This window comes from Leptosomus discolor, chromosome 2 (genome assembly GCF_034619465.1).
Source record: "Leptosomus discolor isolate bLepDis1 chromosome 2, bLepDis1.hap2, whole genome shotgun sequence".
Classification (NCBI taxonomy): Eukaryota; Metazoa; Chordata; class Aves; order Leptosomiformes; family Leptosomidae; genus Leptosomus; species Leptosomus discolor.
The window spans coordinates 43,630,216-43,654,282 of NC_141392.1; the positions used below are offsets into that span (position 1 = coordinate 43,630,216).

The 24,067-nt window shown below is 41.1% G+C and overlaps 1 protein-coding gene across 3 annotated transcripts in view; it reads left to right on the forward strand.

The window, feature by feature from the left end:
• LYST (lysosomal trafficking regulator) overlaps positions 1-24,067 on the forward strand; it is an 87,489-nt gene that overhangs the window by 56,116 nt on the left and 7,306 nt on the right. For 2 of the 3 annotated variants that reach the window (XM_009960969.2, XM_009960970.2), the window contains exons 43-51: positions 362-592; positions 1,283-1,472; positions 2,396-2,532; positions 4,101-4,199; positions 7,689-7,828; positions 8,120-8,217; positions 9,809-9,965; positions 10,169-10,240; positions 11,613-13,709. In XM_009960969.2, the coding sequence (XP_009959271.2) occupies positions 362-592; positions 1,283-1,472; positions 2,396-2,532; positions 4,101-4,199; positions 7,689-7,828; positions 8,120-8,217; positions 9,809-9,965; positions 10,169-10,240; positions 11,613-11,751 (1,263 nt within the window). In that variant the 3' untranslated portion in view covers positions 11,752-13,709. Of the gene's footprint in view, positions 1-361; positions 593-1,282; positions 1,473-2,395; positions 2,533-4,100; positions 4,200-7,688; positions 7,829-8,119; positions 8,218-9,808; positions 9,966-10,168; positions 10,241-11,612; positions 13,710-23,621; positions 23,728-24,067 lie in introns of those variants that run through there. The other variant, XM_086482341.1, reaches the window with a different exon arrangement.

Below are 24,067 nucleotides of genomic sequence, written 5' to 3' on the forward strand. Positions count from 1 at the left end.
AAAAAACTTTTTCAATTTTTTTGTTTATCATCAGCAACCCTTCTGGTTTTGCACAGATTAGTAAAGGTCTACTAAGAAAACATCTTTGACAGAAATTAGTCATGGAATTAGTAGGAGCAGCTCATGTGATAAGTCTCAGTGGTAGTTCTCTCCGATAAAGTGGTGACAAGGTTACTGTTCTCAGTGGCTCTTTCTTTAATCAGCACAGCCATTGTGGGATGGCGTCTGGTCCAAATCTTAACCAACCAACTGAAGAGTCTGTCTCTAAATTTATGTTGCATGTGTGGAGAAATCTTTCCCAAAGACAAACAAGACAAGCTTATTCTTGATGCCGTTCCCCCCCACCTTTTTTCCACTCTAGACCTATTTTGGGATGGATGTTTCTGCTGTGGAGGATCCTGTTCAGAGAAGAGCCCTTGAAACAATGATAAAAACGTATGGGCAAACACCTCGCCAGCTGTTCCATGCAGCACATGTTAGCAGACCTGGATCCAGGCTTATCATGGAAGGAGAACTTCCTGCTGCCATGGGATTACTAGTGCAGTTTGCTTTCAGAGAAACCAGAGAACACACCAAAGAAATAGTGTATCCAGTAAGTCAGTTTGATTTGCAAGATGGTTTAATTAACATTCATGTGCTGTATTTATTGTACCCTTATGTTTACAGTTTCCTTCCTAAAACTGAACTTACTACCCATGTTGTACTCTAAAGAAAATACACAAAATTAGTAAAGTGATAGTGAAAACTGTTTTTCTGCATTTGTGATGTATTTTGTGTCAAACTAAGATAGGTCTGAATTTATCTTGGTTATAGCAAATAGGTGTTGGAAAGCATTTCACTTAACCAGTTTTATACTTTCAGTGATGAATTCTGGAATCCTTGTGCAAACCTATAGTAGGTAAACACAGTGTGCTTCCTTCCATCCTCAGCTGTTTTGTTGTCTGTAGGACAGTTCAACTTTCTTCACTTCAAACGCTTTTTTCCCCCTAAAGTCCAGTGAGAAACTGAATCCTTGCATTGAAAGAAATCTGTATTTTTCACTAAACTACCTGAAGTACAAGCTTGCTATCTCAGCCCTTAAAGAAGTGGGAGAACTCCCTTAAAGCTAATAGTTTAGTTGATAATGCTACAGTGCTTTATATTTGTCTTTCTAGTATTTTTAGTACACTTTAGCAGTCTTTACTGTGTGATATGAATGATTCTCACTTACTCATGAAATCATACTTTTCTGAAAACTCTTTACCACCTTTTAATTCAAACCTTTTTTTGTGCTTGATTTTAGAGTCCATTACCGTGGATAAAAGGCTTGAAGTGGGGAGAATACGTTGGTTCCCCAAGTGCTCCGGATCCTGTTGTCTGCTTTAGCCAACCACATGGAGAAAGGTTTGGCGCTCTCCAGGCGCTACCGACTAAAGCTATCTGCGGTTTGTCCCGCAAGTTTTGCCTTCTGATGATATATAGCAAGGAGCAAGGTATGAATTTGTGCTTATTCTCTACATGCACAATACATGTGAAAATGAGCCATAAAAAAATTAAATCTAATGCTACTATTATTCTCCAGCGAACTTCCCAAATTTAGTCACTTTGGCCACTGATTGATTTATAAATCCACTAACAGCTTCCACAGGTGTGGTGGCTTTCCTGCTCAGTGGATTCTACTTGTAATTTTCAAAACTACATGGAGGCATCCTGTAATTAAGTTGATGTTTTTCATTGGAGTAACATGAGTATTTAACTTTAGAACTTGCCAGGAGATTCAGTCCAAGAAGAACTGAAGAACAGATGAAAAGAACATGTGGCAACAGAAAGGAGAATTAAAGAAACAGTTTTTAGAGGCAGAGAACTAGGAAAGTTATCAGTAAAAACTGAGGTGAAAGAACTTCTGCTTTCAGATAAACTCTTTGGAGGGATTCTTACTGATAACATACAAACAGATTCTTATACTCTTCTTTTGACTTCTTTGTAATGTGTACTAGCGAAGGTTTATTTTTAAAAAATAAGTGGCTTCACATTTAGTTAACAAAAGTAAAAAACAAACAAACACGTTTTCCTTCAAGTTACGAACAATCATTTCTCTAGCTGGGAAATATTGTCAGCCTCTGCCCCTTTTTTCCGCTCCCAACTGATGCAATGTTTCTGCTATAAACTTTGTCCAGGTTTCAAACTGTCTTTGGAGAACACTGAATGTTTATGTCATCTCTGAAAAGTATGTTTATAATACACTACAGGTTAATCTATAGACTAACATAAAACATCTTATTTTGAAATGTTGGGATTTTTTTAATATTATAGCTTATAGTAAAATATGGACCTGAGAATTTTTTTTATTGTTGACTATCAAAGTGATCAACTCTTTGGTTGCGTATGTGACACAATATTATATGCCTGCCTTCAGGTGTGAGAAGCATGCACAGTACTGATATTCAGTGGTCAGCTATCCTGAGCTGGGGATATGCCGATAACATTTTACGACTGAAAAGCAAGCAGAGTGAACCTCCAGTAAATTTTATACAGAGTTCACAGTTCCATCAGGTAAAAAAAAAAAAAAGAATCAGTCTCTTGGTCTTCAACTTAATATTGCTAGTTTAAGTGGTGTCCTGACTTGGCAGTAGGTATTCTTGCTTTCATTTTTCTTGGAGATGAGCATCCAAACACAACTGTTTTCAATCTGATTCTCCTTTGGAATGTGCCCCTCGTTGCTCCAGTGTATCTCGTTCCTGGATGCGTTCCTGTACTAGGTAAAGATCCTTTTTGAATGCATTTGATTTTTGAAACTTTTCCCTCCTATAGAAATTGTGAATTTATGAAAGTTCTGGGCCAAAAAAAATGAGTACGGGAAAAATGTATAGATGCCTCATGTTAAATCATAGAATCACAGAATGGTTTGGGTTGGAAGGGACCTCAAAGACCATCTAGTTCCAACCCCCCTGCCATGGGCAAGGACATCTTCCACTAGACCAGGATGCTCAAAGCCCCATCCAACCTGGCCTTGAACACTGTCAGGGAGGGGGCAGCCACAGCTTCTCTGGGCAACCTGGTCCAGTGTCTCACCACCCTCAGGGTGAAGAACTTCTTCCTTGTATCTAGTCTAAACTTGCCCTCTCCCAGCTTCCAACCGTTACCCCTTGTCCTATCACTGCAGGCCCTTGTAAAAAGTCCCTCCCCACCTTTCCTGTAGGCCCTCCTCAGGTGCTGAAAGGCCACTGTAAGGTCTCCCTGGAGCCTTCTCTTTTGCAGGCAGAACAAGCCCAGCTCTCTCAGCCTGTCCTTGTAGGCGAGGTGCTCCAGCCCTCTGACCATCTTAGTAGTCCTTCTCTGGGCTCTCTCCAACAGCTCCATGTCTTTCCTGTGCTGAGGGCCCCAGAGCTGAACGCAGCACTGCAGGTGGGGTCTCACCAGGCTGGAGTAGAGGGACAGAATCACCTCCCTTGACCTGCTGGCCACACTGCTTTTGATGCAGCCCAGGATATGGTTGGCTTTCTGGGCTGCCAGCACACACTGTTGGCTCGTGTCCAGTTTTTCATCCACCAGCACCCCAAAGTCTGCCTCCCCAGGGCTGCTCTCAATCCACTCATTGCCCAGCCTGTATCTGTGCTTGGGATTTCCTCGACTCAGGTGCAGGACCTTCCATCTGGCCTTGTTAAGCTTCATGAGGTTGGCCTGGGCCTGCCTCTCCAGCCTATCAAAACAATTAAAAGCAGAACACACTATAGTTTAGGAATCCTCTGAAAAGACTGTCTAAAAGATCGTTAGGGATCACTGCATAATCTCCATTATGCTCCAATGGTTGGAGAGATTCTACTGACAAGATTTTGGCTGATGATGTGGCTGTAGATGTAGAAGTCTGCAGTAGTTCACTGCTCTTTAGCTGTGAGTTCTGGGCTACATGGAATTTCCCTCTTTATTTCTGAATGAATAGCAAATGTGACCTAGAGCAGGTATATTGTAACTCCTGAATATCTTTAGCTGAGGAATTATACATGGCTTTTCTTAAGATAACCAACAGAGAATGAGGTTGATGAAATGCTATGACATAATGAAAGTAGCAGTTAGGATAGTTTCTGTGCTAATTTTTTTCCCTGGCTTTTTGTCTTTCAAAGGTAACAAGTTGTGCTTGGGTGCCAGACAGTTGTCAGCTGTTCACAGGTAGTAAATCTGGTGTCATCACAGCATATATGAACAGATTCACTAGCAACATGGTAAGCTCCACTGCATAGGATTTCTATTTAAGGATTTAGCTGTATTCACTATTCCAGTCTTTTTTTAAACAGGAAAAGTGAGAAAAGGGGAATATGTTATATTCTGGACAATTGCTAGAAAGATCAAATGCTCGCTTAATATTTATTTTTGAAGGATCCTTTTTGACGTTGTTAAATAGATTTATCTCGGCACGTTTGTGGGTTTTTCTTAAACTGTTGATCACATACTGCTAGCCTTTAGTCAGCCTGCATGATCTGGGGCATAACTGATTAGACATACAGCTCTGACTATATTCAGGCCAGGGCTTGGAATTGAAGCTCTCTGGTGCAATGAAGCTTCCTATATTAAGGAGTAACTACTTCTGTGAAGGAGACAGAGCTTTGAAAGCCTTAACTGAAGCTGAATGCATTTCCCTGAAGTAAACAACATTTCAAATGCAGAAGGCACTTACACTACAGAGAGCCAGGATGGAATCTCAGTGTATCTATTAACCACTAAGCCTCTTCACTTTGTCATACTCCCCAAGGGGAAAAGCTGTGAGGAGGGAAGGGAGAAAAGTAATTTGTGTTACTTAACGCATTAGTGGAAGATACTGAGGTACTAGTAGAAATCGCGCTGATACTATGTGGTAATAAGCATGAAAGCATAAATAGAACTTGAAATTCATCTTCTGGTTCAGACTGAATTTCTGCGCTTCTGTATGACTTTCTCAAGCAGTAACTTCTACTCTTCATAGTTCTAACAAAGCCTGCAACTTTCTTGACAGGTCATTTTAGGTGTGTCTATAGGATTACCCATTGCAACAACTGAACTAAAATGATTTCTCAGATTTAGCTTGATACAGATACAGGTATTGGCAAACACATAGCATGTGGGAATTCAAAGGCATTATGTCATAGTAGTATTGTACTCCTTGATGCTCTTGAATCACTACATTAGCATGGGCTAGAGAGAAACTGCCTACCCAGGTTCCTGTTTTCACAGTGGCAAACAGCAGATGCTTAGATGGGGAAGAGCACAAACATACAGTGATTTCTTCCCTGGCTTTCTTCCAGTTTGTGGTGATCTGCCACTCAGACTTCCTGAGCTCAGCAGCATTTGGAATTTAAAAAATGGAGAGCTTGAAGCCTGCATGCTTCTTCAGTCAGTTGGATCTTAAGTCAGGCACCTTAACTGCTCACCATAATAGTGAACTTGTAAATAACCTGCACTGAAACTCAGATTCCAGTTAAAATTTTTTGAGGTACTAACATACAAATTCAATATACTTGCCTTCTGCAATGCTAAAAAGAAGCTCAGTAGTGGGGTTATAATTCTTAAGTTCCCTGCACTTCCAGGAAACAAGTGATTTTTGTTCAGCTGCACAGATGTCATTGAGACCATCTTTGCTGAATTTCTAAGCACTGACAGTTTTACATGCCCCAGGCAGGCTGACCTTGTGCCAGTTTTTATAGCTCCTGTTGTTGAGTCAGTTACCCAAGTCAGGGCTGCAGGGAATGCAAATGTGCTTCCTGGCATCTGTTCTGTATGCATCTTGTCAGCTGTTCAGTGATAAGTGAACAGTCTGTTATAATGCAGTACTTGAAACATGAATTTTTTGCCCTGTTTCACATTTACGTGAATTCAGTACTAGGTATAAAACAGATCTCATGTTGTTAATTGGATATGGTAATTCAAAGGCATGCTGTCAGAATGCAAAACTACATCCTTCTTGTACTTCAGGTGCCTTGTTTTTCCTAGCTTCTGTTTGAGATGGTCAAAAAAACCTAATGAAGTTCTGCTTTGAAACTGTGATCTATATTGACAATAAGTCATACCTTCATGAAAACCATAGCCGAAGGTTTCTGGTTGTACAAATTACTTCAGCCTTCACTTGCTTATTATTAGAGTTGTCTTCCAAACAGAAAGAGAGCACTTTAATGATCTGTTTAAGTAAAAATGGGCAGTGGTCATTTAAATTTTCTACTCAAGTGCCATAGGTGATCATTTGGGGTAACCAACAGAAAGGACTGCTATTTAAAGGTAGTTATGCACCTGCATGGTTTTCAACATCCAGATACTGTTTCAGTGGCTGTCATCTAAAAGCAAGTGGAAAGGAAAAAGGGGATGATATTTTAGGCATGAGATAATTATTTAATAATATATTAGATCTTAAGACAGTTGGTGCTAAAATTCCAGCTTGTCTTATTACAATAACCCAGTGAAGAGTCAGTAAACCATTGCTATTAGTACTATAGAGAGAAGCTGCTAAAGGTGAATCCTGCTTTCAGTTCAAGTGTTGAAATGCAGATCAACAGCAAACACTTAAAGGAGATGGGAGGAGCACAGTACAAGTGTTATTAAAATCGGAAGTCTTGATGGTTGCTGTTATAGAAAAATTTGGTATAACTTTGTTTCTCTAAACTGAGCAAAGATTAGAGAAGGATCTGCATATGTGAGATACCACACTGTTCTGAGAATGACAACTGGATACTTTCATAAGTGTGTCTGTCTTGGGTGAGATGCTCAGTAGCAAGAGCAAAATAGCAGGTCTTCCTGTTGTCAAAAAGTGTATTGATTTTTGCAATATTACATAAATTATATTGTCTCTTTTAGTGCAGAAGGACATGTAAATTTTCTACAAACTAGGAGTTAAGTATTTGTATATTTTTGTCTTGTCTGTTACTGCTTTCAATCTTTTTGTAGACCTGCTAAATGCATCCTGTGCCCTCATACAAAAATGCAGACAATGTACTCTGACACGTGTGAGGAAACAAGCAGAAAAATGTTCTTTTCTTTTACAAAGATTATTTTAATCGCTGTACAGCAAGTTGTCTTCATTAAAGCATTAGTATTCTCATTAAGCAGCTCCTTCAATGTAGCCAGTTTTCAGGAAATCTGAGTCATTTCAAAGGATATAACTTGAATAAGAGGCGTTATTTGGTGGTAAATTTGCTGCTTTGATTTTTATCTAGCAGTTTCTATATTTAAACTTCCTGCAAATTTTTCCAACTTGGTATCACTGAAGGACTTGGCACCAACTTGAGGAATTCCCAGTAATTTACTGTACATAGTGGTAACTGCTGAGTTGGGTTTCCTTCTGTGTTTCCAAGTGCTTCCTCTAGATGCTAAAATACTGAGGACTGCTGTTTCGCTGTCATGTGGAAATAGCAGTCTTGCAGAAAAATCAGCTGATTTCAAGGTGTGTAACTGAGACAGTAGTAGTACAATAGTTCTTCATTTCAGTTCACTGGACCACATCAAAATGTCTGCTTAGATTAAAGCACCGGAAGCAAAAATTTAAACATTAATGGTACATATGGCTTTTTGCATTATAAAATATTAAACATAATGAAGCCTTAACATTGCTAAACTAATGACATCAAAAGCAGTAGGAACCATTTATTGAAATCTAAGGATTAAACTTGTCCCTAGGTTTATCCTTTTCACACAGAAGAAATTAACTTTCTTATTCATGAGAGTTCATGTTTTATCTTGCTGTTTTTCAGCCTTCAGAGATAGAAATGGAGTCGCAAGTCCATCTGTATGGTCACACAGCAGAAATAACAAGCTTGTTTGTGTGCAAGCCATACAGTATAATGATAAGTGTTAGCAAAGATGGAACCTGCATCATATGGGATTTGAACAGGTACAAATATATATATATGTAACTTTTCCACTGGCTTTCTTTTAAATACCTGGTTTCCAGCTTTTGGGTATCTTTACCCTTTCAAAGTTAATTGAACTTGTTCCGTGTGGGTCTTAATGTGAAGTCAAACCCTTACCATTTTTTCCCAGGAAGGGTTCTAGAATTAATCTGAAAAATACCATAATCATGCAGAATGTTCATTGAAATTAATGTAACACTTAAGTATTTTCCCCAAGGAACCTGTTCTGTGTCTGAATCTGAACTCAAGGCTTGTTCTCTTTATTTCTTCAGGCTGTGCTATGTCCAGAGTCTGGCTGGACACAAGAGTCCTGTGACTGCAGTTTCAGCTAGCGAAACAACTGGTGATATTGCAACGGTTTGTGACTCAGGTATATTTGGCAGTCAAGAAAGCTGTTTTGACTTGCAGACCAAAGGAATCGTGAGACTTGCTATTAAATTAGTTACTGTGTATGTTAATCATCTGAGGATGCATTTGGTCAAATAGTGCCTTTTTTTTTTACATTGTAAGATATAAATTTCTCCAGAAATTATTAGGCAGGTGTGTGAGTAAAATGTAGATATAAAAGCTAACAGCTTGATCTCTTTATAAAAAGACTTAAAATTTCAAAAGATTCCCAGGAGACCTAAATTCTGTGAAGCTGGCTGCTTTCATTTTATCATAGATTTGTTGTCAAAGGTACAGTTCTTCAGGGGAGTACAGTGTATTACAAAGAAACAGAATTTTTGTTATGCGCTCTGTCACTTTAAATGCTTCCATATCCCCAGAAGCAAGCATAGATCCTGCTCAGTCTTATTTTAAAAGCCTGGTTTTGTACTATATTCTTTTCCACATAGTACTGTTTCTGGATGAGAGCATTGACCTATTTGAGCAATGGGGTTTTGAGTATTTCATAAATCAAGGTGAATCAAATTCATTGACTTGAAGATTGACTGTATATTGTTAAAGCAGGACCAAGTCAGAGTCCTCACACCGTTTTGATGTCTGTAAGGATACCTGTGTATACTGTGTTAACTTGAGACTGAGAGGGAATAGGCTCCATCTAAATGACAGAATATTGTTCCATTGATCCAAGGAGGTACAGAATAAGAAGGAAGAGAGCTTAACTTTATTTATCCATATTGCAGGAGACAGTTATTGACCCAATTCTCACTTTTTGGGGGCAAATTTTCTTTCTCTTTTACCTTGAGTAGGATAGCTCTTAGTACTGAAGTATCTTTTAGCCACCTTTTCTTACTGTAGTCCTCCATAGACTGAACTGAAACAAACACTGTTCCAAATCAGGGCAGTGGGGTGAGGAGAGCAAGATAGCACAGTCTCTATAGTATTACAGGACAAGGGGAAGTTACTCTGGCAGTTTCAGAAACCTGATATTTAGGTTTTAAATTGACATGGAGACTTTTAACTCCATTTCTGTAGCTCACAAAACTTTTTTTCTGGGAAAGATTGTGTTCTTCCTTAATTGTTAAGGGACATGAGTTTCAACCCCTTTTAAGACAAAGCAGTAGCTGGGTTATTAGTTCTTTGATAGAATCAAATAATCCCAGATAACCAGGTGAGAGAACTCTGTTTCCTACTCTTAAGTATTTTGCTTAAAATTCAAGCCAGGGTACAAGAACCAGCTGTTTAAATTAGATATTATCAATTCCCTCTTAGTGCTTCCCTGTTAGTACACAAAAATTGGTCATTAAAAGTAAATTCATATAGCATTTTGAAAGTACAATGTTCTGTAAATATGAAGTGATGTCTCCTAAGTCACTGCAGCGGCTTGGTGGTTTGCATGCTCCCTGTCACAAAAGGAGGGAAGAGGTAATTGCTTACTGCAGCACACATCGCTGCGTAATTTAAACCTCCTGATCTTTCAAGAAGTTAAATTCTTTAATACCTAAAGATTCTATTGCATAGATCTAGCTGTGGTCTAGATTTATTTCTTAATACTCCCATGCTTTGTTCTGTTGCAGTTGGAGGAGGTAGTGATTTGAGACTTTGGACAGTTAATGGTGATCTCGTGGGACACGTACACTGCAGGGAAAGTATTTGCTCTGTTGCTTTCTCTAACCAGCCTGAAGGAGTGTCTGTCAACGTGATTGCAGGGGGGCTTGAAAATGGAGTTGTAAGGTAAGCATACGAAGCTTTTATTAAAATGCGTTATAACTTAGGCTCACAGTTTGAGAACACATAGCCAAACATCGTACTGATATTTGGCTTTAAAGAAGGGGACAACCTGTTGTTCGGTTTCCAGCCTTAGTAGTTGCAAAATAGGTTATGTTTATCACTGAAATATACATAAAATTAAATGTGAAGAAAAATTACTCTTTCAGACTGTGGAGTACGTGGGACTTGAAGCCAGTACGAGAAATTACATTTTCCAAGTCAGCCAAACCTATTATAAGGTAAAAATATCTTAAGTATACAGTAACTGGGATTTTTTTCTGGGGTGGGGAAAAACCCTAACCAAACTGCAACAAAATACCCTTGAGTGTTGAATGTGAATTTGACATGAGAACAGGGGTAAACACCCATGTCTAAAAAGAGCAATGCAATCCTACTAATTATTCATGAAAGCAAGATTAGCACAAGTATACTGTGTTTGTAATGACAGTAATAACTAGGTTCTGCTGCTGGCAGATAGAAATTAGCAGGATTCCCTTGAACTGAACAATAACTACTCTTCTTATTCTTAAATTTAGTATTTTTCCCCAGAATATGTGTAAAAATCATGAGATAATCTTACCTTTGTCAGACTCAGACAGGTTTTTTTCTCCCTCAGAAATAAATTAAACCACTGCATTTTCCCTGACCATTTTTTTTCTGATGCTGGAGGGAAATGGTGGAGAAAGGAGTAAAGGAAGCTCAGGGGAGCCTGGAAGCTGCCATTTTGGAGCGCTTGTATAATTTTCTGAGTCCCCTTGGTGACTTATAGAAGCTGAATTATTCTCATGCCAAAGTGTTTTCAGAACACAGTTAAAGGATTGTCTTTGATATCCCCTCTGGTACAGTAGCCTGCACAGAAGTCTTAGAGTTATGCCAAAATTTTATCACGTTAATGTTAGCATAGTAACAAATCACTCTGAAAAATTTTGATTTGACTGTTGCTGAAATAGCATTTTTTAAAAAATAAGCCAAACCACTAATCACCATTTTTTAGAAATTAAAAACGTTGTCTCATAGCAGTTATTGTCTTTGTTACCTCCTTTGAGAAGCATATTTCACAGAACTTGTTGATGATGATTTAGTAGCTATTGAATAACTTAGTTTCCTGCTTAAATGAGACAAAAAATGGATGCTGACCTTCATGCCCTCTAACATTGCCCATGGCATGACTGGAGGGCTTTACCACTGTCATGGCTCAAGAACATGGCTGAACAGAAGTCCTGTGCTGTGCCATAAAATCTGATGGATTCAGTTTCTGCCTTTTTCAGCAAGCAGGTTCAGAGGGCACTGGGTTCTGTTGCTGAAAAGCCTTCCTTTCACAGCTATAGAAGGGGCAGCCCAGGGCGAGAGTAGGGTGCTGGTACTGATCCTACCCTTTGACGCTGCGAAGGAATGAGTACTGAACTGCATGGCATGCTGAGGTGCTGGACGAGGCTGTCGTTCAGCCTGTTCGGTTACAAAAACGAATAAGCAGGTGTATGCGAACGTGTTACTGTGTTCATGTACTCACTGGGTCTCCCCGAGAGCTAATCTTAAATGGGTTTCTAATGTCTTCTAGCATTTTAAATAGCCAAATCTGGTATAAAAATAGATTATCTTCTTGTTTTTCAGCCTTACGTTTTCCTGTGATGGTCATCACTTGTTCACAGCTAATAGTGATGGAAATGTCATAGCTTGGTGTCGCAAGGACCAGCAGCGCTTGAAGTTACCCATGTTCTATTCATTCCTTAGCAGCTACGCGGCTGGGTGATGGCTATTTTTGCTGCTAACTCATGTCTCTGATGCACTTTAAATCCAAAATAGATAATAGAAACTCTTAGTTAACTGGATTTTGAGGTAGTTTGAATGTCTCTAGAATGACTGAACAGATTTTTAAAAAGAGCAGTCTAAGGTGGTTGTCGGATTGCCTATGTGCATGCACAAACTTGAAGCATATCCAGGTCACCAGGAAGCTCTGGTCATATACTCCAATACCAGCAAAGTGACTCATAAATGCTCTAACATACAAGTCAAAATGCTGCAATATAAAATATAGTATTTTTTAAATCACTTCTTGGTCAGAAGTGATTTAAAAAAATTGATAATGCTTATTCCCCCTCTTATGTTGTAAAATATTGGCAGCATAATTCTGTAAATATCTATTAAAATGTCAGCATATGTATATCTGATCAGTTGAGCGTGGTGTAGTTAGCTCTGGGATAAGCAACCCAAAACTTAAAAATCCAAGGCCACTTAAAATTGCTTTTTTTGAGAAGCAAAGAACTTAGTAGGTGCTTTTTGCACCATTTTATGGTATTGTGATGCTAAAAATTGAATTTCTGTTACCTTTATATTTGTAATTTTTGCCATCTTCTCTGTTAGTGTAATAGTCTTTACAACAGGCAAAAATAAAATACTAGTGATGGGTAGACACCTCATGGCATCTTGAAGCAATAGTTAGATCCCATTTTGTTTTTTTCAGTGTAGTGTTAACTCCGTAACTTTGTAACACCTAGCTATTGCCATTCAGTGGCAGAATATATATTATGTACACATACAGCTTATCTTCCAGAGCTCTTAACAAAGGTGTTGAAGAAGGCACAGATATGCTTCTGTTTCAGTGTCATTGAAGTTCAATACACTGTAAAATGTTTGAATCTAACTGCTTGAATAATCAATGTTCATAAGCATCAGATGACTTGGAAGAGTTTACACAGATACACTGTGCAAATGCATTATTTATTCCTAGGTGCTATTTTTTTGAGGGGACAAAAATAAGCCTCCATTGAGACAGACTTAACAAATTCGAATTCTTAAGCCAGATCAGAAATTAACACTTCAGCTGATGGATTTGAAGACCTCTAAACCTGCCCCATGAATGCGTGCCTGCTAGTCATGTGAGTGGTAAAGCAAGAATGCTACGCAAGTCTGATGTAGTTACATTTTTCTTTTAAATTGCTTTGCTTTTTCATCGTTGACATGTTCTCCTGTTACCATACAGATGAACTGCTGTGTCTTCTCATGTTTAAGGTTCATCTGCCTTCAAAACGCTGTGTATGAAATTGTCAAGTTGTAATGAAGATGACATGCATACAAGAAATCTTTACACTTTTTAAAATTCCAGTCTTCAGAAATTCTTGCTACTTCCTGATTGAAGAACTTTCCAAACTAGAAAAACTTAAGAAAAATACTCTTGTAGTCTGTGACACACAAGCTGATCTTTGGTTCAATTAAGCAAGTGGCTGCATACTGTATGAATTGAATTCTAAACAGCGTATATTGTAGCAGCATTGCGTGCGATGGCTTTAGTCATGTTTTTCACTGTCTAGATGTTAATGTAAGGTCCAAGTACAGACTGAAAAGCTTCCTGGCTCATGTTGAAGTGATGTGCTTTATTTAAGAGAAAAAATACAAATATTGTAGTATTGAGGTGCTTTTGTGCTCCCTGGTTTGGGGTGTTGCTCACAAAAGCTTATTTTTATAAAGTAGAATTCCAGTTGTTACAAATCAATATGCAAAATTGCTGGCCTTGTAAAGAGTGCAATACTATATATTTTTATGTAAAAGTAAAAATGATTTTTTTGAAGCAAGGAATATTTATTCAGCTTAACCTTCTGGAAATATTAAAATAACATTGCAATAGTATCTGTGCATGATGTACTGAGATTTCCTGTAAATGTCAGACTCCACACTGTATATACACTGTCAGATTGTTGGGTAATAAACAGATCTTTGTACCAAATTGTTTGAGATGATTAGGAACATGGTTTTGGCTTAGTTTCACCTCTTTTCTTCTAGGGATCTTGCACACTTGCTCCAGATGAATTTCTGCATGTTCTCATGTCTTTATGCTTTAAAAATCATGACGTGGGGAAGTTCTGTTTGTGGACTACATCCTGTGGCTGTCAGACTGAATGGGGGGTATAAGATGGGAAGTGGGAAACCCTAGGCATGTGACTTTCCATGTGTGTGCACGTGCCCGCCCTTCCCATGGGATGTGTGACTACAGTTCCAATGCAGCGATGGCTCACAGAGCACAGACGTTCCCCTTCCAGCTGCCTCCTCCCTGAAAAGCTGCCTGAGCTAAGGCAAGGCAGAAATGCAACTCCTCTCTGGGTTCTCAGAGGGAAGGAAGAAAAAAGGTGCTGGGTGGAAACTGGGACCTCTGGGAGGCATCTGACGGAATGCAAGGCTCTGCCAGTTGGAGAACAGGGTCTGGGCGAGGGTCATGTGGCAAGGCCTGTCTGTCTAATACCGCTCGCAGGATTCTGTGGTAAACCCAGATTGTTACATTCTGGGTGCAGAGGTGCGCGGTGAGGAAGGGAAGCGGAGGCGATAGCCCGGTACTCCTGGTGGGGAGGGGAGAGGGAGTCTCCAAAGCATTACTGAAGAGGGAAGCCCTGATCTCGGGTTGAGAGATCCACTGTTGAGGCAAACCCGTGACAATGAACAGGAGGAACAAAAGAAAATCAGTAGAGAACTGTTATCTGTGAACTGAATTAAACATGAGTTTTCTGCAGGAAAAATGGTTTCTCTGAGGAAATAAACACCTTTCAACATTTACTCTGAAATGTCAATTTTAAGGATCTTCTTTGCATTTAAATCACATCTATCTTCAGAGAAAGATTTGAAAGAGCAAAAGCCCCCCCTCTCCCTTCCAGGATTTCTTGATTTCCTACGATTGCAGGGTTTGCTGAGTGTTGTGGAGAGAACTCTAGAGAGCAGTGGGGGTAAGTATCACCTGGCTTGCTAGTAACAAACTTTTAGTTTACCTTTTAGTTTTAGTCATACTTTGTTTTGTTTAAAGCTGTATTGGCTTATTTTTGTTAGGACTTCTATTTGCTTATGCAAATAGAAGTCACATTTCCATATGCTGCTACTGTATAACAAAAAATTATAAAACAAACACTATCCAGAAGCTCTACTTACCTTGAAAAATATCCACTGGAACATCAGTTAAGCTTCTAGAGGTACAGACAGCACTCTTTTCTTTGCTACTGGAGTAAGTTATACGCTACTGACAAAGGACCTCTACGTAGAGATTTACTTGCCATCACTTTTCTGGAGTGGGGTCAGAAAGCCACTGATTTTGCATCTGGATTTCTGGAATAGGCTGTGTATTTCACAATTTGGGTGGGTCACTTCTGGAAGAGGATTAAGAACTGTATGTGACTAGTGTAACTAGACTCTTAAACTATCCTCAGCTACCCAGCAGAAAGCAGTTGAGTAAAAACATGAGCTTGCTCAGTTTCCAGCTCTGAGCTAGCATTCCCAGAAAAAAAAAATTTAAAATCTGGATTCTCTAACAGAATTGAATAAAGCCCATATAAACCTCATTAGAGGACAGTTAATGTAGATTAAAGGAACAGAAAGTCATGGTAACTGTTACAGGTATTGCATTCAAAGCCTATAGGCCAACTCTAGCAGGAGACTTCTGGCTGTGATGGAACATAGGAGTTTGCAAATTAAAAAAGAAAACGTCTATAGAATATATGATTAAAACACATTTTAAAACAGCCCTTTCCCCCTTTGTATTTCAGCTTAAAGGACAAAATTGTTAGTGGTAAAAATACTGTGTAAATCAGTGACAACTGTCTGATTATTTGAACCACCTAGCGCATGCTCCTTAACAGCATGTAAATCCTTCGGTAAATAGAGCTTTCGTAGAACGATGATGCAATTAAATGTGAATGAAACAGCAGGCACATAGGCGAGGCAAGTTTCTGATCAGGTAACTCTAAGGTAAGCGTATGAACTTAGCTGCTTCTAGTCAGTGATGTTTACCTTCTTCCTGCTGCGTTTCCTTCTCCCAAGCCACCACCCTAGAAGCCATTGCCTCAGCCTTCGAAGACTCCAGAGCACCTTTAAAACGGGGGCTGTTTCCTGTTCTCTTTCGTATAGAAAATAAATGTGACTTGGAAACGCTTCTGCTCTGTTGAGATGGAATGAGAGAGAAAGTGCTGCCAGCACGGTGAGAACAAAGGGTGATAAATGTGCATCTTTCCAGAGGGACCTAATTGGGAAACAAAATAAATGAGATCGTGGTGATGATACTCCTGTGCATGCGTTAATTAGTGGGGCAGACCAATTTTTCACTTAATTGGCACCTTAACTGCTGCTGGCCTTTATAGTTGACAATTTGTAGTAGAGAAGTACATAAAAATCGATCTCTGAAGCTGATGTACTAAGCCTTGACAAGGTGAGCCTTAGCGGTCCCTTTTCCACAGCGAGCTTTTGATTCCTTACTTGATCCTTCACTCGGCGTGAGGGACAGGCTCTCACCCCAACCCCTGTGCTGGACAGGCTTAGCCTGGAAACGCCCGGATGACTGGTTGATCCCTCGCGTCTGCCGGCATCCGGGAGGTAACCGGGTGGCTGCCAGCAGCGATAGGGAGGCGAGCGGTCGCCAGCGGGCTGCTGGCCGGTACCGCTGCCCGGGGCGCGAAAATCTGGCGGGCGAGGACAGGAGGGCGGTGGGAGCGGGGCCGCGCCTCAGGCGTCGTTCCCGGGCAGGGCCGCCCCGCGGGGCGGGCGGGAGGCGCGAGGGCGGTGGCAGCCGTTGGCCGCCCCGCCCCGCCCGCCCCTAAGCGCCGGCCCCGCCATGTGCCGCCGCCGCCGGGCGCCGAGCGGGGCTGCCAGCACCCTCCTTCCCTGCCTGCCGCCGCGCCCCTCCCAGCTCGGTGAGTGCCCCGGCGGCGCCGGGCGAGACCTCACCGCCTCCCCTGCCTGTGAAGGGGGAGAAAGTGGCGGGTGGGGGGAGGCGCGGGGAGGGTGGTTGAAGGGGCGGCGGGGGCGCGCACACGGTAGGGCAGGGCGGGTCGGGGCGGCCGTGGCGGGGGCGGTAGCGCGGCTCGTAGCCGCGGTTCGCCGCCGTTGTGGCTGTTGAGGTGTTGTGGGAGAGCCGCGGCTTCCTCGGCCCGATCCGCCGCCGCCTGGCAGCCCGGCTGGTCCCGTCGGCTGCTGGTAAACAACGCTGCTGACTGCCGCCGGTGGCCGCGTGTGGTGGAGTTACCTGTTATCCGCAAAAGGTGGGTTCGGGTTTTATGGTGTCGGGAGAGATCGTCCTTCTCCGGAAAACCCGCTTCGACCCCAGGCACCCCTTCCCGCCGGCGGTGATCTCGGGCCTCTGCCCAGCGAGCTTGTGCCTCCTCCTTCAGCTGTGAAGACGCGAGAAAGTGCCTGCTTTTCCTGCTGACTGGTTGGCACTGATGGAGGAATAAATCCTACTGCCCAGCTGCTGCTGGCGGTAATTATTAATGTGCGGTGCTGCGAACTGCTGCAAGCAAAACGATTAAGGTAGTGCAGTGAGACAGAAAACTCGGAATAACAACTTGGAAAACGTTTCTGTCCTGCAGGTAATAACGTGCCAAGCTTCTCAGAGGTGTTTGCTCTACTTTACATGTTACAATTCAGATAAAATACATTTTAAACAGGATTTAAATGGAATAATCAAACTTCCCCATCTGTTTCTGTAAAAGGTCAAGACTATCATTTAAAGTTATCCAAGGAGCTAAAATAGTAGGTAGGAATCACCTTTCCATCTCAGATTTTATGGATCGCTGATGGTTTGCTGGACTGTACGTGCACATAACCTGTATGCTGATGATAAATGTATTGCATAAAAATACTGTCCTTGTGAAATGTCACGTTGGTTCAGCTTGTTTCCTTAAATTGTTAAACGTTGAGAAGCGAGATGATATTCTTGGATAACAAGATTTGGGCGTGGTGGCAAGAATTTTTGGAACTTGATGGTTCGACTGGGTATAGTACCTATGTTAGATGAAAACTGAGCTGTTGAAGTTTGGCTATTTTGCAGTTACGTGATCAGCAATTATTTTTGAAGTCACCATATTTATGGAATTAAAATTATATTCTGTCCTTATCATGAACAGTAGTCTTGTCTTTAATAATTTCTGCTCGTACTACTAAGCTTCTCCTTAGTGGATGGAGCATAAAATAGTAGTAATTCTCTATTATTTCGTCGTGCAGCCATGGGATAGAGTAAGCAAAAGGATTCCTTAGCCACCCTCTCTACATTGAGTGCGGTAAATCTTGGAGTAGAAACTGAGACAGCAGGGACAGTAGTTCCTGTCCCCTTCATGCTCTGCAGATGAAGGGGAAGTTAGCTATGTTGTGTGGACAGCTATGCTAGCTCAGATAGCTAGTGCTCTTGGTGTGGGGGTATTTCTTTAGTTTCTCTTGCCTAAATAGCAACTGTAGAAGTTTACACACACCACACACACCACCCCCACACCACCCCCCCAAAAAAAAAATTCCTTTGATATACCAGTTTGGTGTCAAACAGCTGTGAGGCTGTAAATGTTGCTGGTTGTATTCCTGGTGAGTTTGCAAGTGGATAATGAAATATGGGGATCTTTCTGCAATTTAGAACATGATTTGCAGGTCATTATTCAGGGATGATTCCTGCTAACCTCGCTGGGACTTAAGTTGCGTGGCTGGGTTAACTTTTCTATTGTACTGCGTGGTCCAAGAAGTACAGAGCTTGTGTGGAAGATGTTCTTCAAGAGTTGTGAACTCCAAGTTCTCTAGTAATTTCAGGTCCATCGCTTTAGGTTGCTGAAAGAAAATAGAAGGCAACAATTGGGTTTAAGGCTTTTTAGATTGAGTTCTACAGGCTGCTCTTTCGGTATGGCGTTGGAAGTGGAGCTGGGGAAAATTACAGTGCGGCTTTTCATCCCTGTTACTTGTAGAAGTCTGTACTGAAGAGCTTGAAAATTATATTTTGCTTCTATGTTACTCAAATTTTCAAACTTTTTCTGCATTTTACTAACAAGTATTTATGAAGTTTGGTAAATGTAGGTTGCACTCCCTACCCCTATGCAAGGTCAAGCCGTACCTGCAAATATTTATGCAACTTCCTGGGTTATCATAAGTTGGCCTTTGAAGTGCTGTTCGGTACAATCTAATCTAGGCTAAAACCAAATAAAGAACAGTTTCTCTTTGTGAGCATTTTTATGAGCCCTGGAGATTAAGATCTTTGGCACAAATCAGTTAACTGTACCCAGAAAAAGGATGAAGTTCATGTGAGGTAAAAAACCCCCAAAACCCCAGAAAATTCAGCTGGCTGGAAGGCTGTCACTACTCAGCTTTCAGGAGCAATGCTGGCTAGCATGGTGTGCCAGTCAGCAGAAACTACTGGGCTGAAAAAGGCTGTGTACTGCTGTCACTATTCTTTGTTAACACGATCAGCATTCCTCTTAAAGAAAAGAGTCGCAGAGACTAGATTAATGAGCTCACTGCTCTGCATAAAAATACACTGGATAAATGAGCTCCTATATAATCTAAGCCTGCTGGCATGCATCAGTAACATGTAGACTGGACATAGGCTGATCACTAACATAGTTACTGTAACTACGGTGATTATCAGGACCTGTGTACATCTGCATCGATCTAACTTAATAGGGGGCTGGTGGAAAAACAGCCAGGAATGAACATTAGTGAACCCAGCTGAGTGATTGCTGGTTCAAGGCTTTTTAGGTAATTTAAAAGATGGGGAGGTATTATTCCTTTTGAGCATCAAAAGCAGTGTGGCCAGCAGGTCGAGGGAGGTGAATCTCCCCCTCTGCTCTGCTCTGGTGAGACCCCACCTGCAGTGCTGCGTCCAGCTCTGGGGCCCTCAGCACAAGAAAGACACAGACCTGCTCAAGCAGGTCCAGAGGAGGGCCATGAAGATGATCAGGGGGCTGGAGCACCTCCCCTATGGGGACAGGCTGAGAGAGTTGGGGTTGTTCAGCCTGGAGAAGAGCAAGCTCTGAGGAGAGCTTACAGCAGCCTTCTAGTGCTTAAAGGGGGCCTGCAGGAAAGGTGGGGAGGGCATGATGGGATGAGGGGTAATGATTTTAAACTAAGAGGGCAGATTTAGACTAGACATAAGGAAGAAATTTTTTTTAGAAGGAGGGTGGTGAAACGTTGGAACAGGTTGCCCAGAGAGGTCATAGAAGCCCCGTCCCTGGAAACATTCAAGGTCAGATTGGACGGGGCTCTGAGCAACCCGATCTAGCTAAAGTTGTCCCTGTGCACCGCAAGGGGGGTTGAACTAGGTGACCTCTAAAGGTCCCTTCTGACCCAAATCATTCTATGATTCCATGATCCTGTAGGCTGCCTGCCCCCCCACAATACAGTGCAAAGCTAATTGCACCCTCCTGGGGGTCTAAAGGCCTAGAGAATACTTGACTGTTTAAAAGGAGAGAGGGTCGGAGCCATTTATCAGGCTGCAGCCTCGAAGGAAACACTGAGTGAGATCCCACAGGAGGGTGTTTGAAGGAGGAGGCTTCCTCCATGTTCCAGGGTATGGTTGTTCAGGGAGAGGGTGTGTAATTAGACTCTCTCATTATTAAAATTTCTTTTCTCTCCAGAGACTTATTTCTAAGTAACAATATTATTTTATTAAAGAATATTAAGCTTAAGGTTATTAAAGAATATCAGGGGTCCTAATGAGAGCAGAACCAGGTCTCAGCCCATGCTTTGTCTGCCAGGAAGACCAGTTCATTGCAGCCTGGTTTGAAAGTGAGTACAATTCTTGTTGTGAACATCCCTTCGTATGTAATAGGGCCTTAACTCACGCGCAAATCCGTACTGCCTTTGCAGAGAGTGAGAGAAGGCAGAGTTATTTGTAGCTTGGTAGGTGAAATGTGAAACAGGAGAAATCCATCTTACAAAGCTCTGGAAAGAGAACTGTCTGTATGAAAAAAAGAGATTAGATACTTAAATGGATGCATTTCTAGAAATAAGGTAGTTAAATATTTAAGTGCATGTAAAGGCCAGAGTAGGAGCAGGATTTGGAACAGAACAAATGTTTGTGCTCCAGAGTATAAACAAACCTCTTACTCAGGATAAGTGGAAATTTTTTCCAGTGGCTGAAACACCTAGTGCCAGACTTTTTTCCTTTTTCAAATTCTTTATATGAAGCTTCTTATTCTGATTGTTCTCTGATATCATGAAATAGTTTGTCCGAGAATATACATATTTTCTTTTTTTTAAATTTTCCCCATTTACTGTTTCAGGATATAGGTAAGGACATACCATGTTTGTGGCATTGTTTTCAAAACATGGTTTGTGTTTTTTAAAGCAATTTTGTGCCTAACAACGTTTTCAAAATTCCATTATGCTCTTAACTCAATCTCTTATTCTCTAGATACTTAAAAACTAGCTGGAAGTACTAGAAACAGTGTTCTCGCCAAATTCAGTGCAGCTAGTGACGGTTCCAGTTGTCTAGCTCTGAATGTTTGTAACGTTTACGGTGTGAGTGAATGAGTTGCCAGAAAAGCTTGGGAGATCGGGAACTCTCTGGACTGTTCATGGAGTCTCAGTTGCTTAATTCTGCTTAATTTAAATGTATTATTCAAAATTAAGTTTCTAATTTGCATCTGGACTTGGTCTGTGGCAAATGTAGAAGTGGCTCTGTGACTTCTTTTAGCTTTGACTTCTTGGGCTCTGTGGTCATTAGTAGTCTAGCTGTGGAGATAACAGAATTTAAATGATTCATATTTGCAGGGTTATCATTTTATAAACAAAGATAAATGTGTTTGTTCTTATCTTTACGGATAGGTCAAGACTTAAAAGCTAGGGGGTCGAGTCAAACGAAAAGTCCAGAGATGAGCTGTAATTCAGAACCTCCTGCTCTTGTGAGTGTCTTGTATTCTTTCCACTTGTGCACTGCAAGTCAAAACACATCTGAAAATTGTTCAGAGGCTGTTGGTTGGCTGTGGGTTTTTGTACAGTGCATGGCACTTTGTGCAAAGCCAGTTCCTCCACAGGTATTTAATCCTGTCCCTTGTGAGGAATTTGAGTTAAAAGATTGGGAACAAAGACCATGACCAACCAAAAAAAATAAAAAAAGCTACTGTGTTCTGACACTATTTTATTTCATCGGAGTGCACACAAGGGCAAAACTTGTGTTCCATTGAAATGACACACATGTGTAACAGGAAACCTGTTCTTTGTCTTGGCATATATTAAAGCTCTTGTTTTATTTGGCACAACTACTGTATTTTAAGGTAGCATTTCCCCTGCCTAGACTTATACAAGGTCTGAAAAAGATTGGTTTGCTTCTTCAAATTAGTGTTGAGCATGGTTCACCATCCTGTTTGTATTCCACCATCCCATTTTACAGCACAGGTTACCGATTTTAGAAAGGAGAAGAAACGGCTATCTTTGCCTTGCCTTTGAAGACTCGTGTTTTGCAAAATCAAAGCAGTTAAAAAGTTATGCCTCCATTCTGTTTGTATTCTGGATTGTGTACTTCTATTGACTCTAACATGCTTAAGACATACAATTTTTTTTTACAAGAGCATTTCCTGTGTCCTACTTAATTTTCCGTTTGTATTTTATATCACAGTGACTGGATCAGTTAAGGTATTGAGGTTCAGAAGGGAAATTTGTCTCGTTCTGGGTGTTCACTTCTTGTCCAGAAATAAGCTGGCAGCATTCATTTTGAAAGACCTGAGCCTAAAACTCTTTTGGCAGCAAAACAAAATGCCTCCTTTTGTGTGTTTTCTCCTGCGTCCCATCTGCTTCTCACACCCTGTGTCCTTTGCATTGCCTATCTTTATGTTAGTTTCTAACACTCGCTGCCAGACTAATGTGGCTTCAGGTGGTGCTTGTGACACACGGTATATACAGGACTGTTGGCAGATCGAAACCTCAGCACCTAGCTTTGCTAGGTAGTGTGGCTGGTCCAGAACCTGTCTAGGTCGTCTGTATCCTGTCTTGTCTTTCTTTCCATGTGGGCTTAGCCCAACTTCCAATGACATCAAAATAGTAACTGTTACTTGTGCTGGACCAGCACTGTCAGCACTTGGTCTCCTGACGTGCAGACCAGGGCGTAGGTGTTGCAAGTTTGTTCAAGGTTTGAATGCAGTCATCTTAACTAATCTGGTAACAATGCTGAGGACTGTGTGATAACAAGTTGACTTACCCTCAAGCCCTCAGGGAGCAGCAATGCAAGAAAACCAAACACTGACATACCTTAATTGGGTGTCCTTTCCCAAGAGCTGCAGATCTCTTAAAAAATAATGCATTCCTGTACTGTATACTGTACTGGTTTTTAGTCATCTTTAGACTTCACTGGGGATGTAAGCAAAAAGTTGAAAACTACTGCATAATTTCTTCTTCTGTTACATCATTTCTAAACTCCTTAAATCTATAGTCAGAATTTTGACTCATTCTCTGTCTTAAAATTTCTGACTTTTTCTGATGCTTGATGAGAGCAGGGTGGCATTCATTTCCATTGCACCTGAACTTGTTTTCATGTTACTAGGTGTAGCTGGGGTATGGGGCCAAACTGCATAATGGCTGTGAGGGCCGTTGTGAACAGCTGTTCTGCGTGGGCATCCTGAACCAGGGCAACCGCTGAAATAATGGCCCCATACTCTGGATTTGTATGTTGTTTGCAGAATTCAGATTGAATACTGGCAGTGGGGGATGCAAATATATATTGCAATAAGGTGCTGTTGAACAAGAGAACAGAAATAAATGTTGTCTGGTTTGCATTTGTGACCTACAGCCTGGCAGTGTCAGTGTGATGGGTGAGGGTTGGTTAGATTTCAGATAACTGTCCTCTCACTGGTTGCTGTATTTGCTACCTGTGCTTTTAAATTGTCTCAACTTTCTCTCTCCTAGGAAAAACAAAATGAAGGAACTGGTGTCGAACAGTACAACCAATATATCTCAAGCCAGGAAAGCTGTGGAGCAATTAAAAATGGAAGCATACATGGATAGGATGAAGGTAAACTTAGATTTATTGTTGATACTTTGAATTCACTCACTAGTTTGTGGTACAGCCTCCCTTTTATATTGCAGAAAGACTTGATCAGCTGAAATAAACAAAATCTGTGTTGAGCTATAAAACAATATTCAGTCCTGTGAATGAGTTACGTACTAACTGTTTGGTTCTAGTGAAGCAGTTTCCAAAGACCGGCTTCTAGTCCGCTTCTGTGCGAGTGCCTTTTAAAATCAGCTGGCAGATGCACAGATGATCTTTGTCAGCTGTACCTGAAAAAGTGCATCTGAGGTTTCTCAGTGGTTCTCTTTTAAGAACTGGAATAAGTCTTAAAGATACTGCAATA